This window comes from Ischnura elegans, chromosome 3 (genome assembly GCF_921293095.1).
Source record: "Ischnura elegans chromosome 3, ioIscEleg1.1, whole genome shotgun sequence".
NCBI lineage: Eukaryota > Metazoa > Arthropoda > Insecta > Odonata > Coenagrionidae > Ischnura > Ischnura elegans.
In genome coordinates, this window is record NC_060248.1 from 117199759 (window position 1) to 117219505 (window position 19747).

General features: G+C 39.6%; 1 protein-coding gene across 6 annotated transcripts in view; it reads left to right on the plus strand.

Annotated features, from left to right (window-relative positions):
* The first annotated feature begins 5425 nt into the window (after positions 1-5425).
* The window catches only part of LOC124156418 (glucose dehydrogenase [FAD, quinone]-like), a 35460-nt gene continuing 21138 nt past the window's right edge, over positions 5426-19747 (plus strand). Inside the window, exons 1-4 of one of the 6 annotated variants that reach the window (XM_046530964.1) lie at positions 5454-5595; positions 5677-5915; positions 7184-7863; positions 15608-17987. In XM_046530964.1, the coding sequence (XP_046386920.1) occupies positions 15631-17484 (1854 nt within the window). In that variant the 5' untranslated portion in view covers positions 5454-5595; positions 5677-5915; positions 7184-7863; positions 15608-15630 and the 3' untranslated portion in view covers positions 17485-17987. The other 5 variants (XM_046530967.1, XR_006864315.1, XM_046530965.1 and 2 more) reach the window with 5 other exon arrangements.

Here is a 19747-nt window from a genome sequence, read left to right on the forward strand (position 1 = left end):
GTTTTTAAACCCTTGAGTGTCTTCATTTCCGCACACAGGACTCAATTTTAACACAAAAACGATGAAAATATGGGTGAATGTACTCACGAAAAAGATGAAACTCATATTTCTTATGAATAAAGTGTGAAAAACAAGTAAAACTAAAAATTGACCCATAAGTCCCATGATTTACCGCTAAACCTTGGCACAGGAGAGTTTGAATTTTTCGGAATGAAATAAATATCATCACGGAAAACTAATATTTCTTGCAAAAAACCTAAACATGGCAAAAAAAACTTATTAAATACGAACAAATAGCCCGCAAGTTCATCCTCTACCTAGACTTATAACTATCAGATGGACTCTGATGTTAAATATTACAATTGGACCTTAAGTTTTCTCTCTAAATTTTAAAACGATATTTAAAACGTCCCCACAGTTATTTTCAGTTATATATAGAGCGCTTACCGATAGAGACTGCCCAAGCCATACACTAAATGCTTAGAATTCACAGTCAATGTCACCCGTAACTTTATTTTTCCCTCACTTCCCCATGCTAGTAAAGCTCGATATGATTTTTTATCGACCACCAAGGAAACATATCATTCCCCAAGCATAGCCACAAGGCATACCTTTTATAATTACTATTGACTATGCGGAAAATAACCTCATATTATGGCGGACCTTACATTTGATTGCTTCACGGAGGAGAACCGCAATACCGCTTGCCTGCCAATGAAACTAAGGACATTTCATACAAAAAGGCAGGACAATAGCCCTATAGATAGTTCTTATTTCCTCACCCTATCAATCGGGTGCGCTTCAACAAACAATGACACGAAGTACGTTGACCAGAGAAGTCATGCCGGAACGATAAGAGAACTGAATTATGGCCTTGAGAATTTGCTTAACCCCACGGCTACGATAAAGCTCGGCGGCATTTTTCCCGATTCCATTTCTACCGTGGACATGCACGATAACTGAAAAAGCGATAGAACGCGTCTCTCATAACCAGGCAACGGATTCATGCATAAATAAATCACAGAAGAATTGAAACAAAAATGGGGTTAAGTACCTTATTAAAAAATAAAATTACCTCACCAAAAGGAAAATCAACGCTATTTCGTTGGCATAGTTGACATTTCTATACATATGTATAAATACTAAAATACATTATGATGAGTTCACTTTACCTTGGACAACATTCAGTACGAAAAATAATTAGTATCAATCAAATGTTTTGTCAGTAACAGTCTTCATAAAGTGGCTAAGCAATCAATAAAATATTATGACTTAGGTTTCTGATCCAAAGGCCATTATTTCTCTAGTTAGGAAGTTAATGATGTAACAATTTTAACCTTGGTGCTCTATACGAAGATTAAAAATAAGATTTACAAAACAGAAAAATTTTCTATATAATAGAGCCGTAAACGAAAAAATATATGGCGTTTAATAATAATAGAGGCTATTTTTTCAACTACATCGTTTCAAAACGTAACGACCCCAAAACGCCGTCACAGTCGGGATGATATATGTCTCGACACGAGCTCTGTATATAATACATAGCATAACCTCAGTTTAAACGTAAAATAATTGACAACAAATGATAGTATTCATGCTTCATCGACCTCTTGGAAGAGCGGTATGACCCTTTCGTTACATGGAATGTCAAGGGCACGACAAGATTTTTGAAAATATGGCATACACATATACTGCTGTGATACTTCCTATTATATTAAGAGAAAAATATTTGCACAACGGCACATTAGAGCATGAAGCATAACATTTTCATTCATATTCTCTAAAACAAGGAAAGTAGGACAAATTGTGCTGAGTAAATTCAATATTTAGCTACTGGTTGGACATTAACAACACAGGCGCTATATATTGTTATTCTCGGATCTTCAGGGAAATTATGATATTGTTGATGATTTAAGGAATGGGGAACATGCAGAATTTTTTTAAAGTACTAGAATAAGAAGGTCCCCACCTCAAATGTACTCGCGGAAAATTTCGCGTATGAATAATGCTTTTTAGCTGAGTTATGAGACTTTAAAAATTGATCTTCATCGGCTGCTTGAAAACACCACGTCATTGGAGCGTGGCGTCACGGCACGGTATCCACTGAAGACAGACTGAGGAAGTGGATAGAAAATCGATCTACGAGGGCTCATATGCAAATTTAGCCAAAATAATTGCTGTTTTAACGTCAAAATGCAAACTGAATATTTTGAGTTGCCAAGGCGTTGTTGAAACAAATAAAGGGGATTTTTTGGGGAGATTTGGTTACAGATTGTACTCTACGTTGGACACCCACATCATTTGGTAGGCGGAATAAGCGTATTGCAGCATCGATATTCACTAGAAAAACGTGTGAAAACCTGATATATCGTGCTTAGTGCCCCGCCGCTCAAGTACCTCTTTTTTCTCGCCGGAGAAGAATTTTGCTTGTGCCCCTCAGGACAAAAATAAGAGAAGAAAGTGGTTGACGACCTACGGAATGGAGTTAAATACTTTATTTAAATTGTCAACGGGATATTTCTCAACGTAAGTACTCTTTAATCAGGGTTACCGCAGGGTTTTATCAAATCGCCAGTATGGTCAACAAATTTAAGATGTATCACTCATTTAACCTTGTAAACAACCCTAGAAATGAACCTAATAGTCCACCGATTGTAGCAATATATACATTAAGGATGGTGGCTATTCATGAGAATAAATACTGATTACGATCAAACCACGAGGAAAACTAAAGAGTATCCGAGAAGTATGTGGCTTTTGGTATGGTAAACTAAGTAGGTACTTGCTGCTGTGATGCCCAGTCTCGGCCTATTCGGGAAAACATTCTAAGTTCGGCATGGTAGGTAACTATGTAAACACATGAGACAGATTTTCAGCTGGCAATGGATATATTAAATCTTAATGGACAATAAATAAATATTTAAAAAGTTCTTAATATAATTTTCATTATTCGCATAATTATTCACCTGCCTTCTTTTACTGCACGCATCGCGCTAGTGACGAAGTAATCACTGTTTCTCAGCAAATCAGCCGCCATAAGAGAATTGATCAAAAGTAAACTGTAAAATTTTGCCTTCCTATTTCCCTCTTAAATCAATTGGTCCTTGAGGAACTACTACAAAGCTCGACGAAGATTTTTACTGCATTCAAGGCTCTACCACTAAGCGAAGTGAATGGTGTACCGTGCAATGACGTCAGAAGGCGTTTCAGGTCACGTGACTTCAAGCGATATTCGAGCATTTTTGATTAGCATTTATTGACATTTGTGGAGTACTAGGAGAGTTTTGGCTTATATATTTGGACTCGTGAGAAAATTCTATTCTATTCTATTCAATGAGACTAACTAGCATGATGAACAAATTTCATGCATGTTCCCCATTACTGACGCAGAGTATCGACACATCAAATGAAGCTTGAAATTGTGGGCATTGTTTTCTATATTCAAAGGCATAAAAGAAAGAAGGAAAGTGTATTCTGAAGAGCGACAACGCACGCGAGTTTCGTTTTCTCCCAAAGTCTATTTTTATAACAGCAATCCCTTTAGTACGGAAATGCACTCGGGCTGCGTCAGAGGTGAAACGACGCGGATGTAGGTCAGGTTCAAGAACCAATGTGCGTCCCCGCACGCACACAAAGAAAAGGATGTCATGAACAACACGAATGAAGCCAATTTTTACCATTAAAGTCCTCCCGAACAAAAAATGAAGATTATGAGAAAGATCGCTCGAGCAGAAAACTTTTTTTTAATCATTACTATAACAAATGGAAAAACACAAAATTTTAGAGTCCGTGGTCCTACTTTGCAATCACTAATATTTCGCCAAAAAATTTAGATCCCATCCCAACTCATCAATTCAGTATCATTTTATGGAAAATCTACTTTTAGGTAATTTTATGAATCTCATTACGTGATATGAAGAAACGCCGGAAGTGGATTTTAGCCACAGATAGTGGATTGGTAATGGTGGATTAGTAACAGTGGATTTCAACACCTACAACGGAACCATAAAGAGCAGCAATTCTCAAGCATATGCGGACAGAAAATATGAACATTTACCGGAAAGAATAGGAAATTTTAATGAAAAAAACAAAGAAAACTCTTCGCCCACCATTGCAGTGATCCAGTTCAAAAAGAAAATATGCGAACGAAACTAACTGCGAGCGAACCCGCCAATTTGCGACGACTTCACATCTTGCAATGTCTCAACACTGTACTTACAAGTTGAATTGAAAATTGGGTGATGGGGGAAAGTCAAATTAATATACATATATCAATCAGGGAAAGAGCTTCCTGATCGCCGGTTCAAAGGGAGGGAGCATTTATACTTAATGTATCACTTATAGATTTTCAGGAGTTTTAATTGTTTATGTGGCACAATTAAAACGATAAACATCCATTAAAACTCAGCATTGAGCTCACATAAAAATTCACAAACGGAGAGCTAATACTAAGAGCTAATAAATAGAGAGGAAATACACAAATTGTTTCTATAATGAGAGAGACATTAGGATTAATTCTTGCTTTATAAATGGAAGTGGAGCTTGTCGTTTGATAAAGTGCGAGGCCGAATGTTAAAATCGGAGGGTTTCATTTGGGGTAGGGATACATTTCAGGAGGGATTAATATGGAAGAGATACGTATTAGCTCTAACTCACAAACATTATTAGGACTTATGGCTCGCTATGGAATTGATTAGAAATGGTCAAGGTACTAAGTACATCGTATATTATGGATCAAGTATTTATAATATAGAGCGAGGTTCTTTAAACTGAGTTTTGCTTTACTCAATAATAAGAATGTATCTATTTGCCTAAAAATATTTCAACAAGAACCCAGCTTCGGGAGTATAAATTTATAGATAATTCATTAAATGAAAACCAAGTACGGCACAAGTGATACTCACATACTCTTCCAGAATGTTTTCAAAAATTCTCATGAAAAAAGACAACGGCCAGGAACACACATTTTTGCAGCCTGCTCCTTAAGGCAACATACTTATCGGACACGAACGAATCCAGTGATTTCAACACTAAGACCAACACGATATTTCTGCTTGAAACCTTTTCAACACTCGTAGATAAGAAGAAAGTAACACCAGAAGCATTTTCACAAGGCAGTATGTCAGCAATTTGAGACAAATCCTACGGATATTTCTCATAATGTGAACACAAAAAGCGCCTCACCTGTTTTGAATCAGATTACAGTTGACAAAACCTATCAAAGTTGCCCAAAATCATCTCTTCCTGTCAACGATTCAACGGTTGGGAAACACTGCTTAACATTGGTCAACCTTGGAAATGATTTCATGTGTCACCGGGAGGAATGATTGTTTGCCCACTTGCCGAAACAAAAGGTCTCATCTCGAAATGCTGCAAAATCACCACTTCGATTAGTGACTGTATTTAAATTTTTGCACGCCCAAAAATTTACGGGAGATAACCGCTTCAAAATTGACGTCATCCTCACCACTATGTATTCTCCGTTCTCAGCCCAAACGCTCACTCTCACTCTCTCTCTCTCTCCGCTTTCGACGGACAATCAAGAATAGGCTATGCGCATCATTGATGTATTGAGCCCGCCGAAAATACCTTAAGGTAAGCCAATATCGCCAATCGCATTTCTATCATTTCAGTTAAGTGTCCGCGAGTAGTGAGAAAAGACATTCTATGCTCCAGCGACATTCTGCGAAAGCAACAGTTGGAGAGCGAAACGAACGGAAAAGCTATCGCCAGAGCTCATTTGAATTTGCGACTTTCAGTGAATCGGTGTAAGTTCCTTCGCCGTGTTCTTTGTTGTGAGTGTATATTGACGAAATAAATGTGTCTTCAAAACGAAAATTCTGCTTCAAAATACCATTTCTAATGCGCGGTTCAAGGAATGACATTCACCCACTTTTGTCTCAACGGTGTATTTGGTGAGTACCTACTGGGCGTAGAAAAACTACGAAGTTATTTTTTTAGGGAGCATTTTGAAGATCTTCAAAGTTCAAATGAATTTATCCGGATCCTCATCACTATAAATCACCTGTTGAAGCTGCACTGAATCCTCCTGACGAGAAATAATCATAAATTTAACTAAAGAGTGCCTTGCTCAGGATGTACCTGCATGTAATTTCTGCAAGTATATCACCAGTTGAAACTGCACTGAATCCTCCTGACGAGAAATAATCATAAATTTTACTAACAAGTGCCTTTCTCAGGATGTGCCTGCATGTAAATTTGAATAAACAAATGTAGCTACTGAATAATGTTCACAATGGTAAGGAATGCATGATGATCAAATTTGCTCAGTGTTACATCAGCTACAATGTAATTCTTATGGGTGGTTTTCGATTTTTTTTCATCGAAGTTTAAACTCACGGGTAAACACTGGTTTAAAGTTACCCATTGCTTAGTGAAGCGGGAGCGCTGACAGAGTCAAGGTTTTCACAACGCGGACGGTCTGCTACGGTCTCCTTCATAAGCAGTTTCAAGGTGTACCTATTGTCGCCCTCGTTTCATCTATGAGGACAATGCACATGTTTTCAACATAAATGTATAATATTTAGAAATTCTCATCCCCTTAAGACTATGCCAAATTTTCCTCACCTGTTACATAACGGTTTCATTCCCGGAAACTACGGGAATTCCTTCCTCTTTTAGCAAACGGAAATTCAATTTTAAATTATACCAAAACATGAGTGAGTAAGGAATGGAATAAATATATGGTAAATAAGGAATAATATGTTAATCCGAGAACATAATTCCAAAAGGTATCCGTCCCTGGCACATACCTATAGTCACTTCGGTTTGATGTTCACCACATGTTAATGATGTATAAAAAAGTTTATATGAAAAATTAACAAAATATCATGAAGTCTACTTTCCCCATCCACTAACAGTAACTTATTTCTCGCTAGTTAAAAATAACCTTTCGAAAAAAATAAAATTGATCTTTTTAACTATAGCGAAAACTCCAAAAGAAATATAACGGACTGATAAACCTGCTTACAAATTGAGAATATCCCAATTTATTTAGGACAATTAATGTCAGAGTGTGAATTGCATTCTTCGGTAAATGCGATCACACCTTTGAAATGACGTATTGCGTCAAAAAAAAGGTTACCTAAAGAAAAAGATTGGCCAAAGGCAAAGGTATTCGATTCTTCCCAATGACTAATTTTTGTTCGTACTCTTTTTCCAGGACACATAACCACCATTCCACTGAAACAAAATCCTTCAAATTATACCGGATGAGCCAACGCCAGATAGCTGAGGTCGTGTCCTCATAAGAGATCCTGTTCACCCAAAGAAGAGATAGCGAAAACAGTGCCTAACAAAATTTTTCCACCCCAAAAAAGGGTGTCTAACAAAAACAAACGCAACAGAAAATCAGAGATTGGTGAAGCCGCGCCGCAGCTGAGGAAGCAAAAATTTTCGACGAAAGAATTACAATCATCTGGTTAATCTCGGGAAGCAGGTAATGTTTTCTGATTACGTAAACCGTGCATAATAGGTGGACGCATGATGCTGTAAAAACCATCGCGTGGATTGAAAAACGGAAGCTGTTTCGAGGAAACGACGGATTCGGGGAGACCCACCGTCTTGTGACCATTCCCGCGAAATTTTTCCCTCCCGGGGGAGAAAACAGCGGCGCACTAGCGAGTTCCCACCCCGCCCCGCCCCGGCAACGCCCGACCCGGCCAGCTCGCACCCCGCAACTCATTCGCCCAGGTGCGGGCTTCACGAAGACTCCACGACTGTAAGCAATAAGACTGTTACTGAAGAAGAGGAACCAACGGAGGCGCCTCCCGCGAGGAGAAAGGAACAGGAAGAGAGCGGACGACGCAGACGAGGACTTCCAGACCACGAGGACATATCCCGGTAAGTATACTAAGTTTGACGCCACGAATATCATACAATATAGGATTCTCCTGTAGAACACTAAGCGTGTTATAAGATTCGATGCTTTACCGGCGAATGATGTGGGTAAACTTTTAACGGGATTCCCACCGGGCTAAAAACTCTATTTTTGCAAACGTTTCGAGCTCGGACTCGGAGCTCATCTTCAGGGCTGCTGAATGCCGTTTTGACCAAGCGCGTTGTCACCCACAGCGCACTTGAATGGGTTTGCAAAATCCCCCACTCGCGTCGCTGACCGGTAGAGCGATCCAAATGCCACGGAGAAATAAACTTTAATTGGAGCTGTCGACCTAAATTTGTTTTGGCGACGGTGCGATACGTCAAGTTGATAGATTTCCAATGCCATTTCTCGCGAGAATTACGAAAGAATGGATCGACCTCTTGGATGGACCGAGAAATTCCGCAGCGGTTGTGTTAGCATTTAAGCGACATTTAAACACAGGAGATCGATCCGAAAGAGTACAAGTTGATCTAGGAGGGCTCACGTGCTGTCTTTTAAGCTAGATTTCTTTTAAAAAAGTAGCTAACGCTACAGTTTCGCTGATAGAATACGGTGGTTTCCCATTATTTTTTTATTGCCTAAATTGAAAGATTATTACTCCTGGAGTACGCATTTCACGCTCTTAGATTTTCGAATGACGATATCTATTTTTCGCGATTAAACGAAAAGTGAAAAATTTCAAGCGCACGAAAACGTGACGGCTAAGGAGGAATGATGGGAAAAGTCCGTGTGACGTATTTCTGGTTCCCGCTGCCGCCCTGTGACGTGACCTTGAGGCGAGGCTTGAGCGCTGATACGTCGCAGGCTGCTAGCAGGTAGCGCTTGGCTTAAATATGGATTATTGCTACCTTATCAAACGAAGGAAACTTTCCGACCTTAGACAATTTTAATAAGTGATTATTAAGAGATGTTTCCCTGAGCTCTGTGACTCATGCATGCATTGGTAATCTCAGACGTTGTAAAACTCCTATCCTCTCGTGTATAAACTAGGTCCCTGTGACGTCACGTGGAGTGGAATCGCATGGGCGCCAATCTGGCCTTTTTCAAATGAGGTTAAAATTGACCATTGCCATTCGTTTAAACTGGGATTTCTAAAACCAAATAATTTGTATTTTATGAAAACCCTAAAGGTGGGTAACGAATCGCAATCAATGCATTTCGTTTACTTTGGTGAAGGAAACTACCTTATTGAGTTCAAACCGAAAATAATCGAACCACGCAGGCGGAAGTCCTTTTTTAGAAGCACTTAAATTCTCGAATATTGCATATTGTTCCTCCTAGATCGAGTTTATCACGCTCGGGATAATCTCATGCAATACGAAATAATCCCCCCTTCGCGGTGGAATCACAGTGCCAGGTAAAGCTCGCCCCCGCCTAACCCGCTCAAGCCTAAGGGATCACGAAGAACAGTTATTTTGGCCTATCAGTAAGAAAATATAGATGTCCATAACAAGGAAAGCGATGCGTCAATAAATGCATTCCCTATTTTTAGGTTGCAATAGGCTATACATGCATCGATGCGAAGTTAATATATTCTCACTAACTTCACAACGTGAAATTATTCTGAGTCATATGTCTGCGACTGTGCGATTCAAATAAATAATTTTCACTCATGCAATTACAAATTTGCACAGCGAACGACATTCGTAGCTGATATCAATTGAGGTTTGAAATCAAAATTAAGTTTCAGATTATACATAATTGAATACTGAAATTTATCAAAAATGATTTTTCTGTTGATTCCTTTTTTCCAGCAAAATGAGCCAACTGTTATAATTCATTGAGCTAACGTGATTTGACTCCATATATAGCATTCATTCATAAACAACTCAAAACGTAGCCCGGAAACGAGCTTATGTTTAATTTCTATAATTGAGCTCCGCTTACATCTACTAAAGGAGAAAAATCTCTCTAGCTAGTCATTTAGGGGAATTACAAACTACAATTTAGGGGATGGTTGAAACTACTGTTCTCGTATTACTTCGCCACCTACCCCCAATTAAACATTCAAAATATCAATCTTCATCCCTAACAATCGACTCCATACGTGGGATTCATTATCTAACAAATCCCCAATAAATTATAGAGATTATAATTAAATAAATTTATAGAGGAAATAATGCGGACGACATTAACAACAACAACAACAAAAGTTACTAGCGATGAACGGAGATGTAAGCTGTGAACGGAGAGAGGATTAGCTGACAAATCATCTAATATCTCTTCCTCTCCTTCAAACGGTTTTGGGCTTACCTGCCCTGTTAACTCCAGTGCTATGCATAACTGCATGTGGAAATCACTTCCTGCCGATACGAGGTGTGTTCAGAAAATAACGAAAATTTTAGTTTTTGGAAACAAATATTTATTTATTCGTCTACATTAATGCTAACGCCATCAAAATAGTACCCATTAGATATTATGCATTGAGTACTCCTACAAATCCTCGAAACACTTCTTCTCAGACTCGATCTTTGGTAAGTTCAGTTCAGTAAGTTAGTTCAGTGAGTAATTTATGCCTGGCAAATACGGAGGCTCGGGCCTTTTTGAGCTAGGAAGTTGAAACTTCGCATGCATATTCTCAAATAAATTGTGCATAACTTGCCATATTATTCCTTTCCTGTGTTTTCACGTTTACAATACATGTGAGGCCAATGTTGAACAAATTTAGCGAAAAAGGACCACCCTCGATTTTCTTTAAAAATTTCCAACTTCATCCTGGTGGAGTGGTTTCATGAATGGATTTATTGACAAAACTGTTCTACCGTCCTACTGAACACTTCTGTTTCTTCCGTTTGAAGGATTTTCTTCAGTCGCGACGTAAAGGCTAGAAATTCAAGGCTCGGGCCTCCGTATTTGCCAGGCATAAAAATAATATTACGTTATAGTATTATTTTTGGCATAAAAATCACGAATAAGCATCAGATTGAGAGCCAAAAATCACGGAGGTCACAAAAACACGACTAATCTTAGCAGCCACCACGGACAAAGTATACTATGAATACAGATGAAAATTTTATAACACTTCAAAAGACACGTACACCAACATAATTTCAAAAACTTAACAATTGGACTCTAAATACTCGCGATAAATTAAAAAATTTAGTTCCTTTTATTTTTTAACACACACCGTATTATTATTCCATTAGGAAAATCATGTCTCTTTAATTTCAAACCATGGGCATGGTAGCCGATTATTTTAGTCATGCCCTCATGATAACTTAGTCCTTGACAAATGACTCGTTCATTTGCTGATATTTTTTATTACTCTCGCAGTACATTCAAAACGAATGAGCGTCTCCTTCTAGCCAAGAGACACATTAAAACTAAATGGCACATTTTTTTACGAGGATATCATCACACTACGCGACCTTTTAATAGTCTTAAGTTCAAGAGGTTCAAAGGCAAAACGAAATTTAAGTTAGTCTCGTGAAAATCAGAAAATATTTCTTCCTTATCGATGAACAAAAACCGCCTTAAAATCAGTGATTTCCGCGTATTAAATTTTGGAACGATGTACAGACTTAACCGAAGATTTAAACAGGCGTCTTCCTCAGTAGCAAGACGATCTACCTTATGAACTAAGGCACTCATAATTGCTCGCCAGCTTTCTAAGCTAGCCATTAAAATCAACAAGACTATTAATGGTTGATCATTGACGCAGATATATATTTCCTAAGCGTTTACAACAAACAAAAAATATAAACAAAAAGATATACAGTCAACTTCCTGCGTCACTTCCACGGCGCCATAAAGCTAATACATAACCTTTGAGTTGCACTTCACAGCGGTTCTGTTGACGCTACTGAGTTACACGTAAAACGAATAAGTGTCGATCATCGTTAAATAGTGTCACGAATCACTACGCCCAACAATAAGCTTGAATGAGAAGGCAAAGGGGCTGGCAGCCACTAGGCGCTCAACATAGCCACGAATGTTTGCTAGAGCGGTCGAAAAGAGACCTGCATCAGCAAATATTCCACTTTTTGGGTTCGCGACCTTCACCAATATTCCTGGCGACGAATGCGACGTACGAACATGAATAAACCGCTTGTACGGCATTCCATAACAATGACAGAGTAACGCCCACTGACGGTATACCGGGATAGTCACAGCAGCTGTCAAGAAACAAGTCAGGAAACATTCACAAAGTTGACTGCCTCGCGGTTATTTACCTTCATAGAATGCCATAAAAAAATCAGTGCGACATAATTGAAGTTGGTTGACTGATATCGACATTTGTAAGCAATACTGCTTAAACTACGACACTTTGCGTACTCATTCGCAATTTGAATTGAAAGAGTGGACAATAGGCTCTAAACAAGGGACCTCTCCTGTCACACACATTTTAATAGCCTCTGATTTGTCACCGACCGTTTATTCACTACAAGTACAATCACAAACATAATAGCAACGGATTGAAGACAAAAGCAACAATTTTACCCCATAGAGAGAAAATTTTAAGAAAACGCATGATTCTTCACTTTATTTATATTATCGATGCAAAACTCTCAGGACAAGAACGGCAGAAGAGCAACTGAGGAGAGTTAGATTTTAAGTAACAATGAAGTTAAAGCGTTAATTCATGCGACAAAACATCGCGAGATATCGACGGAAGAAATCCAGATTGGCGGAAAAGATTTCCGGGCAGGAACTTAACAGAAAAGATAATGTTTCTTCCGTAATTCGGTGGAAATCTTAGAAACTTAGATACACATTACCACGACACTGAATGGCTTGACGCGTACGTGAAAGGTCAAACCATTGGTGCAAAGAATTCAACAATGAAAAATCTTAATTGAAAATGAAAAACTATGTGACAGATGCGAGATTTGAATCACATCCTTCATGTGAGCATGATGAAAACACCCGTCAATTTCCTCACTTATTTATTTTATCATACGTTAACAATGGCATTGTGCCGAAACCTGGGTCGTTCGAAATACAGGAGTGTGGAAGTAGATAAGAACTTTCATTGTTTCATGTCAAAATAAAATTTATAACTATGTAATTAAGCTGAAAAACTTATAGGCAGAGGACAGTAGGGTAGTATAAAATAGAGCCGACGCACAGTGGGCTAAAATCGAAAAAAGCTGGACGAAACCTCAAAAATTATTTTTTTTGAGCTAGGAAGTTGAAACTTCGCATGCATGTTCTCAAATAAATTGTGCATAACTTGCCAGATTATTCCTTTCCTGTGTTTTCACGTTTACAATATATGTGAGGCCGATGTTGAAAAAATTTAGCGAAAAACGACCACCCTCGATTTTCTCTGAAAATTTCCAACTTCATCCTGGTGGAGTGGTTTCATGAATAGATTTATTGACAAAACTGTTATGCCGTCCTAATGAACACTTCTGTTTCTTCCATTTGGAGGATTTTCTTCCGTCGCGACGTAAAGGCTAGAAACTCAGGAATCCAATATCGATGAGTACTCTCACAACTACGGTTAAGTAAAGCACTTAAAAGGCAAAACAAGCCACGTGATTTCATAACAATATGAATTCCATGATAGATCAAAAGTAAATCGAGACGGTATCAGATATTACAAATCCCACTTGTGGACAGAAAACATATCACCTTTTAAATATTTGGTTATCGCTGTGGTAGAAGTGTTGAATTGAAAAAACAAAATGAGTTATGGTGAAATAGAAGGGAAATCAAAAACATAAAAAGGGTGGCTAATGACTCGTAATCGGATTCAGCCAGGCTTACACTTAAAATAAATAAATAAAGGTGAATACATAATAAAATATTGGCGCTCAACCTAAAAATTACCATTTTACATCTTACACTATTACACTTTTCTCTTGATATAATCGATCCCTGAGAATTAAATACGTCTTTAAGTAAATGAAAGATCGTAGCACTTTTCCACAAGAATTTCTATTGCGTACAACGCGTTTCGGCTCACTGAGCCATCATCTGGTGGTCTTGTACCAGATGATGGCTCAGTGAGCCGAAACGCGTTGTACGCATTAAAAATTCTTGTGGAAAAGTGCTACGATCTTTCATTTACTTAAATATGCCTAACTTCCACCAATTGAAGCCTGATTCTGTTGAACTTATTAAATACGTCGTTTATAAAAAGTCATTTCCTGACTCCCACGACTGCCCTCCGATTCCAACGGATTGAGAAACGTGCAATCGTAATTTTAATAACAGGAAAGTCATATTTCCTCCTTACGGCACATTTTTATGACTTCGAGGTGAGATATAAAAAAAGTATGTAACAAGCGGCGACAAAGATAAGACTCCTTAGAAGAGATAAATGCTTTTTTTTCTTATACACAATTAACACCCTTCCACGACGCTTCGCCTTCCCTTACGATGCTACATCATATTAAACACGACGACTGATCAAATCTATCACGTACCTTAACCGACTTATAATCTTAAGTATGTGAATAATTTTTAATATTGAAAAAAGCAAAAAAATACGAAAATAACTATAATGATGCGGTTGGAAATTTAACTAGAAACAAAAACAAAATAGAAAGAAAAAATACCAGATCCACATTAAAAATAATATAAAAAGGCATTGAAAAGAAAATTTTCAACATATAATAGGTACATCATTTCATAAAAATGTACTGCAACTTATTTACATTTCTAAATTTTATGCAAATGAATTACTCTTCAATTAACAATTAGACTCAATTTTCCTTTTTCAAACAGACCATAATTAACACTGACAACGAAAGCAAATAAGCATAAAAACATTGTTTATGTAAACTGGCTGGTTGGTGAGAGTCACTGGACTCCTCGGGGCGGCATTCTCAAACGCGTCTTCGGAGAGGTCAAGGGTCGTGAGTGTTTGATCATGTGGACTACCGTTCGAATGGCCGACCGGATTACGACAATAAGCATTATAAGCCGGAAAATTCACTTTGAGTTCGTGAGCAGAGCTGAAAGCGCCAAAAAATTAGTCAACCGCCCGCCCCCTCCATCAAAACGACCAAGATACATCTATTTCCGACACACTGCCTATTTATCCAGTCTAAATACAAATACACGAACGCAGGAGTGGCCATCTGCCAACCCCAAATGCTAATGGCGCATTTCCCCAAGTATTTACTTGAAACATACTTCAAATACAGCAGTCAAGCCAATGTACACTAAAGTATTAAAGAAAAGCATACAAATACGATAACATAAAAAAAAACCAAGACCGAAGAGAACAGAAGAGAGAGAGAAAAAATTTAATAAGTTGAGATTGCCTGCATTTTGCAGATGTAGCACGATAAATAAAATGGATCGATGGATTGAAGGAGTGATTTTAGAATGGAGGTGTGACGATATAAAGTTGGGCGCTTGATGCGAGATACCCTTGGCATAGGCAGATGATGTAGGAAATGCGAGCGGGTCGATCGATTTCTTATTCCACAGTTGATCATAGAAAGGAGTTCAGGGCAGTCAGCAATCGCATACTTATGGCTCCAATTTAAGTCTAAATAAGGCTCATGGCTAAATAAGAAGAGAGAAGACAGCAATACATCAGGGGACTTATTGCGATCACTCCCATTCTGGGAGTCATATTGTAAAATTTTAAAATACTCCCCTCTTTTTTTATACCAGCAATAACATGCCTTCCATTTCTTTTCAAATGGCGCCCTGTATGGGCAGACCTGCAAAAACCAAATAGGCGTTGGGTGCGCAACCCACGACAGAGAGAGGCTAACACACATCACGTTTCAATGTTTTAAGGCTAAACCCATACCATCCCCAAGATGAGGTGTTCAACAAGACTCTCCACAATGCTTCTCGCAGCGTGCCTGACGATCATCACGGAAGCATCTATTTGGAATGATATATTGGGGACTAAGTTCAAGTATATCATGGAACTCAAGACCGAATACTCTCCACCAGAAAGGCCGCTAAAGAGTGAATACGACTTCGTGATCGTGGGAGCCGGAACAGCCGGGTGCGCCCTCGCCGCCAGACTCTCCGAGTACCCCTGGTGGAACGTGCTGCTGATCGAGGCGGGGACTAACGCCCCCATCCTCACCGATGTCCCCCTCTTGGCGGGTTACTTCCAACTGACCGACATCGACTGGTCGTACAAGACGGAGCCGCAGAAGGGCGCGTGTCTGGCCATGGAAGGCTCGCGATGCAACTGGCCGAGGGGCAAGGTCATCGGAGGGTCCTCGGTCCTCAACTACATGGTGTTCACACGGGGCAACGCGAGGGACTACGACGCGTGGGCCCAGGCGGGCAACCACGGCTGGTCCTTCCAAGAGGTCCTGCCGTACTTCCGCAAGATGGAGGACATGCAAGTACCCGGCCTGGAGAATTCCTACTATCACGGCCGCGGCGGACCGGTCACGGTGTCCTATCCCCGTTACCGCACTCCGCTCGCTGATGCTTTCGTGGCTTCGGGCAGCGAGAAAGGTTACCCTCTCGTTGACTACAACGGAGCGCACCAAACGGGGTTTTCGATCCTGCAGGGCTCCCTGAGGAACGGCGACAGGTGCAGCTCGGCACGAGCATATCTCGAGCCCACCAAGAAGCGCACCAACCTCGACGTAAAAAGAGAGGCCATGGTGACGAAGATACTGATTTCACCGTCCACGAAGACGGCGTACGGGGTGGAATACATCCACGAGGGACGGACTTACACGGTGAGAGCGAAGAAGGAAGTGATACTGTCGGCCGGAACCATCAACACACCGCAGCTACTCATGCTCTCCGGGATTGGCCCACAGGAACACCTCCGGGAGATAGGAATACCAGTCTTGCAGGACTTGAGGGTGGGAGACAATCTTCAGGATCACCTCGCAATGGGAGGCCTGTCGTTTCTAGTGAATCAGACTGTAGCACTCGACAGCGAACGGCTCTTTCGAGATCCCGTTTCCTTCCTTAACTATCTAATAAGAAAGAACGGACCGTACACCGTTCCAGGTGGCGTAGAGGCAATTGCCTTCTTCGAAACGGAGAGGCAGCAGAAGTCTTTTGGTACGTTGGACTACCCAGATGTTGAACTCTTCTTCCTCGGCGGAACACTGGCGTCACAGGAAGCGCTACAAGAGGCTTTCGGAATAAAGGATGACGTATTCAATGCGGTCTTCAAACAAGTAAAAGGCATCGACGGATGGATGGTGTTTCCAATGTTGCTCAGGCCGAAGTCCAAGGGTTGGATCAGGTTGAAGAGCAAGAACCCTCTCGACAAACCGCTTATTGATCCCAACTACCTCGCGGATCCTGAAGATGTCGAAACCATTGTGGACGGTATAATGGCGACAATTGAACTCAGCAAAACGAAGGCTTTCCAGAAATACGGATCCGCACTGAACACTCTACCGATACCAGCGTGCGCAAGTCACGGATTTGGCACCAGAGATTACTGGCGATGTGCCACGAGGCAGATCACATTGACACTTTACCACACCACCGGAACGGCCAAAATGGGTCCTATTTGGGACTCGACGGCAGTGGTGAATGAAAGGCTCAAAGTGTACGGTGTAGGAGGACTGAGAGTGGTGGACGCTTCCATTATGCCAAACGTGCCATCCGGACACACAAATGCGCCTGTCTTCATGATTGCAGAAAAGGCAGCGGATATGATTAAACAGGACAATATTTAAAATAATCTATTTATTTTAAGTCCATACTTGATCTTCGGGGTCTTATTGTCCAGTGCGTTAGAACTCAAGGAGTATTTAATGAGAGTAGAAAATGCTCATCCTAGTCTACTTGTTATAAGCAAATATCTATAAACACTGACATGAGTGATGAAATGAAAGAAAAAAAATGATTACACGGTAGTTTCAATTCCAGTGAAGAACAACCATTTGTTGTGTAAACAAAGAAACAATAATAAGCTTATCGTATTTCTGTGATACTCAATATTCATTCCCTGAGGATTTAATCAGACCAGAGACTTTTAGTCTTCCGCAAATTATATTTTTTGCAGTCAAAACAATAGCAGCCTTAAAGTCTCTTCGGAAGTAATCCAATCACGGATTGATGTCACACGACAATCCTCAAAGGAAAGTTATTTAAGAGTTATTAAGGTTATAGGCCTGTATTACTTTATGTATAAATCGCTTGTGATTATTTTTAATTAAAAATTGTACTAATCTTGGTACTAAATCTTTTATTTTTTTATTAACATTTTTTTAACTTATTATTTATAAAGAAATTTTGTCCTATCAGCCACTACCTATTACAAATTAGCGAGTCTCAAGAAGTTAGAATTAAAACATGTACTCCCTCACAAGTTGCGCTAGCTTGGTTTCAAATTACTGCTTGCCTGTGATTTTCCTTTGTTAAAAAATATTCCATCTTCGTAAGTACCATTACTGTCCAGAAAATTTCCCTTTCTCAGTGACTTCAAAGTTTCGAATACAATGAATTGTTAGGAAACTACAACATCAATTTTCCGCATAAATATGATCATATTTATTTATATTGAATATCACGATTAGAATTGAAATAAGTCATAGCAAAAAACCTTAGTTTTGATGAACCTAACCAAGGGCTTAAACCAAAGGATTATTCAAAGCAATATTATAAATTTTCACCAAATAGATCACCTACCGATGTCTAAAAATTAGTATTTAAATTCAAACCTATGTGAGATTTCATGAGTTTTTGATAGATTTTTTTTAAAGCGAGTCAACAACACGAAGATCAGCAGGAAAGAGATACCGATGAGAGGTTTTGTTTAAGCTAGAGAAGTGCTACAGATCAATCAGAAAGTTTAAATTGGATCTAGGAAGTTCCACCGGCATTTTAAAAGCGTCTAAAATGTTTAAATGAACTTTAAACTCAACACCTTAACTTCTTTGACAAAACGCCACAGTTTTGTCAATAAAATTTAGTTTGAACCGATTATCTCAATAATACAATTATAATTAATTACAGAAAAAATCAATCTACGAGGATTGAATCCCGTTGTCGGAAACACTAAAAACATTGCACTGGAACATTGCAGTTTTGCCCTCCTAGGTCGAATTATTCTCGCTCGGAATAACCTCGTGCAGTCCGAATAATGAGTGGACGGAGATGAGGACGAGCGACAAAGTGGGTGAGGTGTTTCTAGTTGAGATTGGGAGGAGACAAAAGGCATGGATGGAGGGAGTATTGTGCGTTTAGGAAATGTAAAAATAGTTTTTGAAGGTAACATATAGTATAAACTAGAATGATGAAGGAAGAGGATAGGATTTCTTGTTAGAATGATAGGGAGTGGGTCTCGTAGTGAATTAGGGTACTCGCATAGTGAGGAGGTTAGAAGTGGAGGTGGAGATAGAGGTAGAGGTCGCGGTACCTCGAGGTAACACAAATGCATTGTATGTTACGGGCGGGCGCATAGTGAGCAGGTCGAGGCAGAGGTGTACCTCGCGATTCACTAGGAGGTCGCGCGGGACCGCTTCCAAAGACAAACAGGTTTTTCTTTCGGGCGGTGTATCGCGAGGTATATCGGGGGGCTTCTCCGTCATTGGTGCGTTCAAGGCCCATTTCATGTGACATCCTAATGTTTTCCGGATATTTTTCTGGGTAATACTTAAGTTGCAAATACAGATGTTGATATTCTCCCAAATCTTGTCGCGCTTGATTTATGGGATTTACTGAATTCGCGATTACTTAACGACCAGTCAGTAACATGCTGATGACATGTCGTCACCATCACCACTACTGTCGCTTTCCACTGTAAAAATGTTACAACTAACCAAATAATCATTATACTTGATGCCATAAGGTGAAAGACTGGCTCGTTGTCGAGGCTATGGGAAAGCTGCGAGCGTAAACCTCTTCACTATGCGATACTACCTCTACCTCCACCTCAATCTCCATGTCTACCTCTATCTCCACCTCTACCTCTACCTCCTTACTATGCGAGTACCC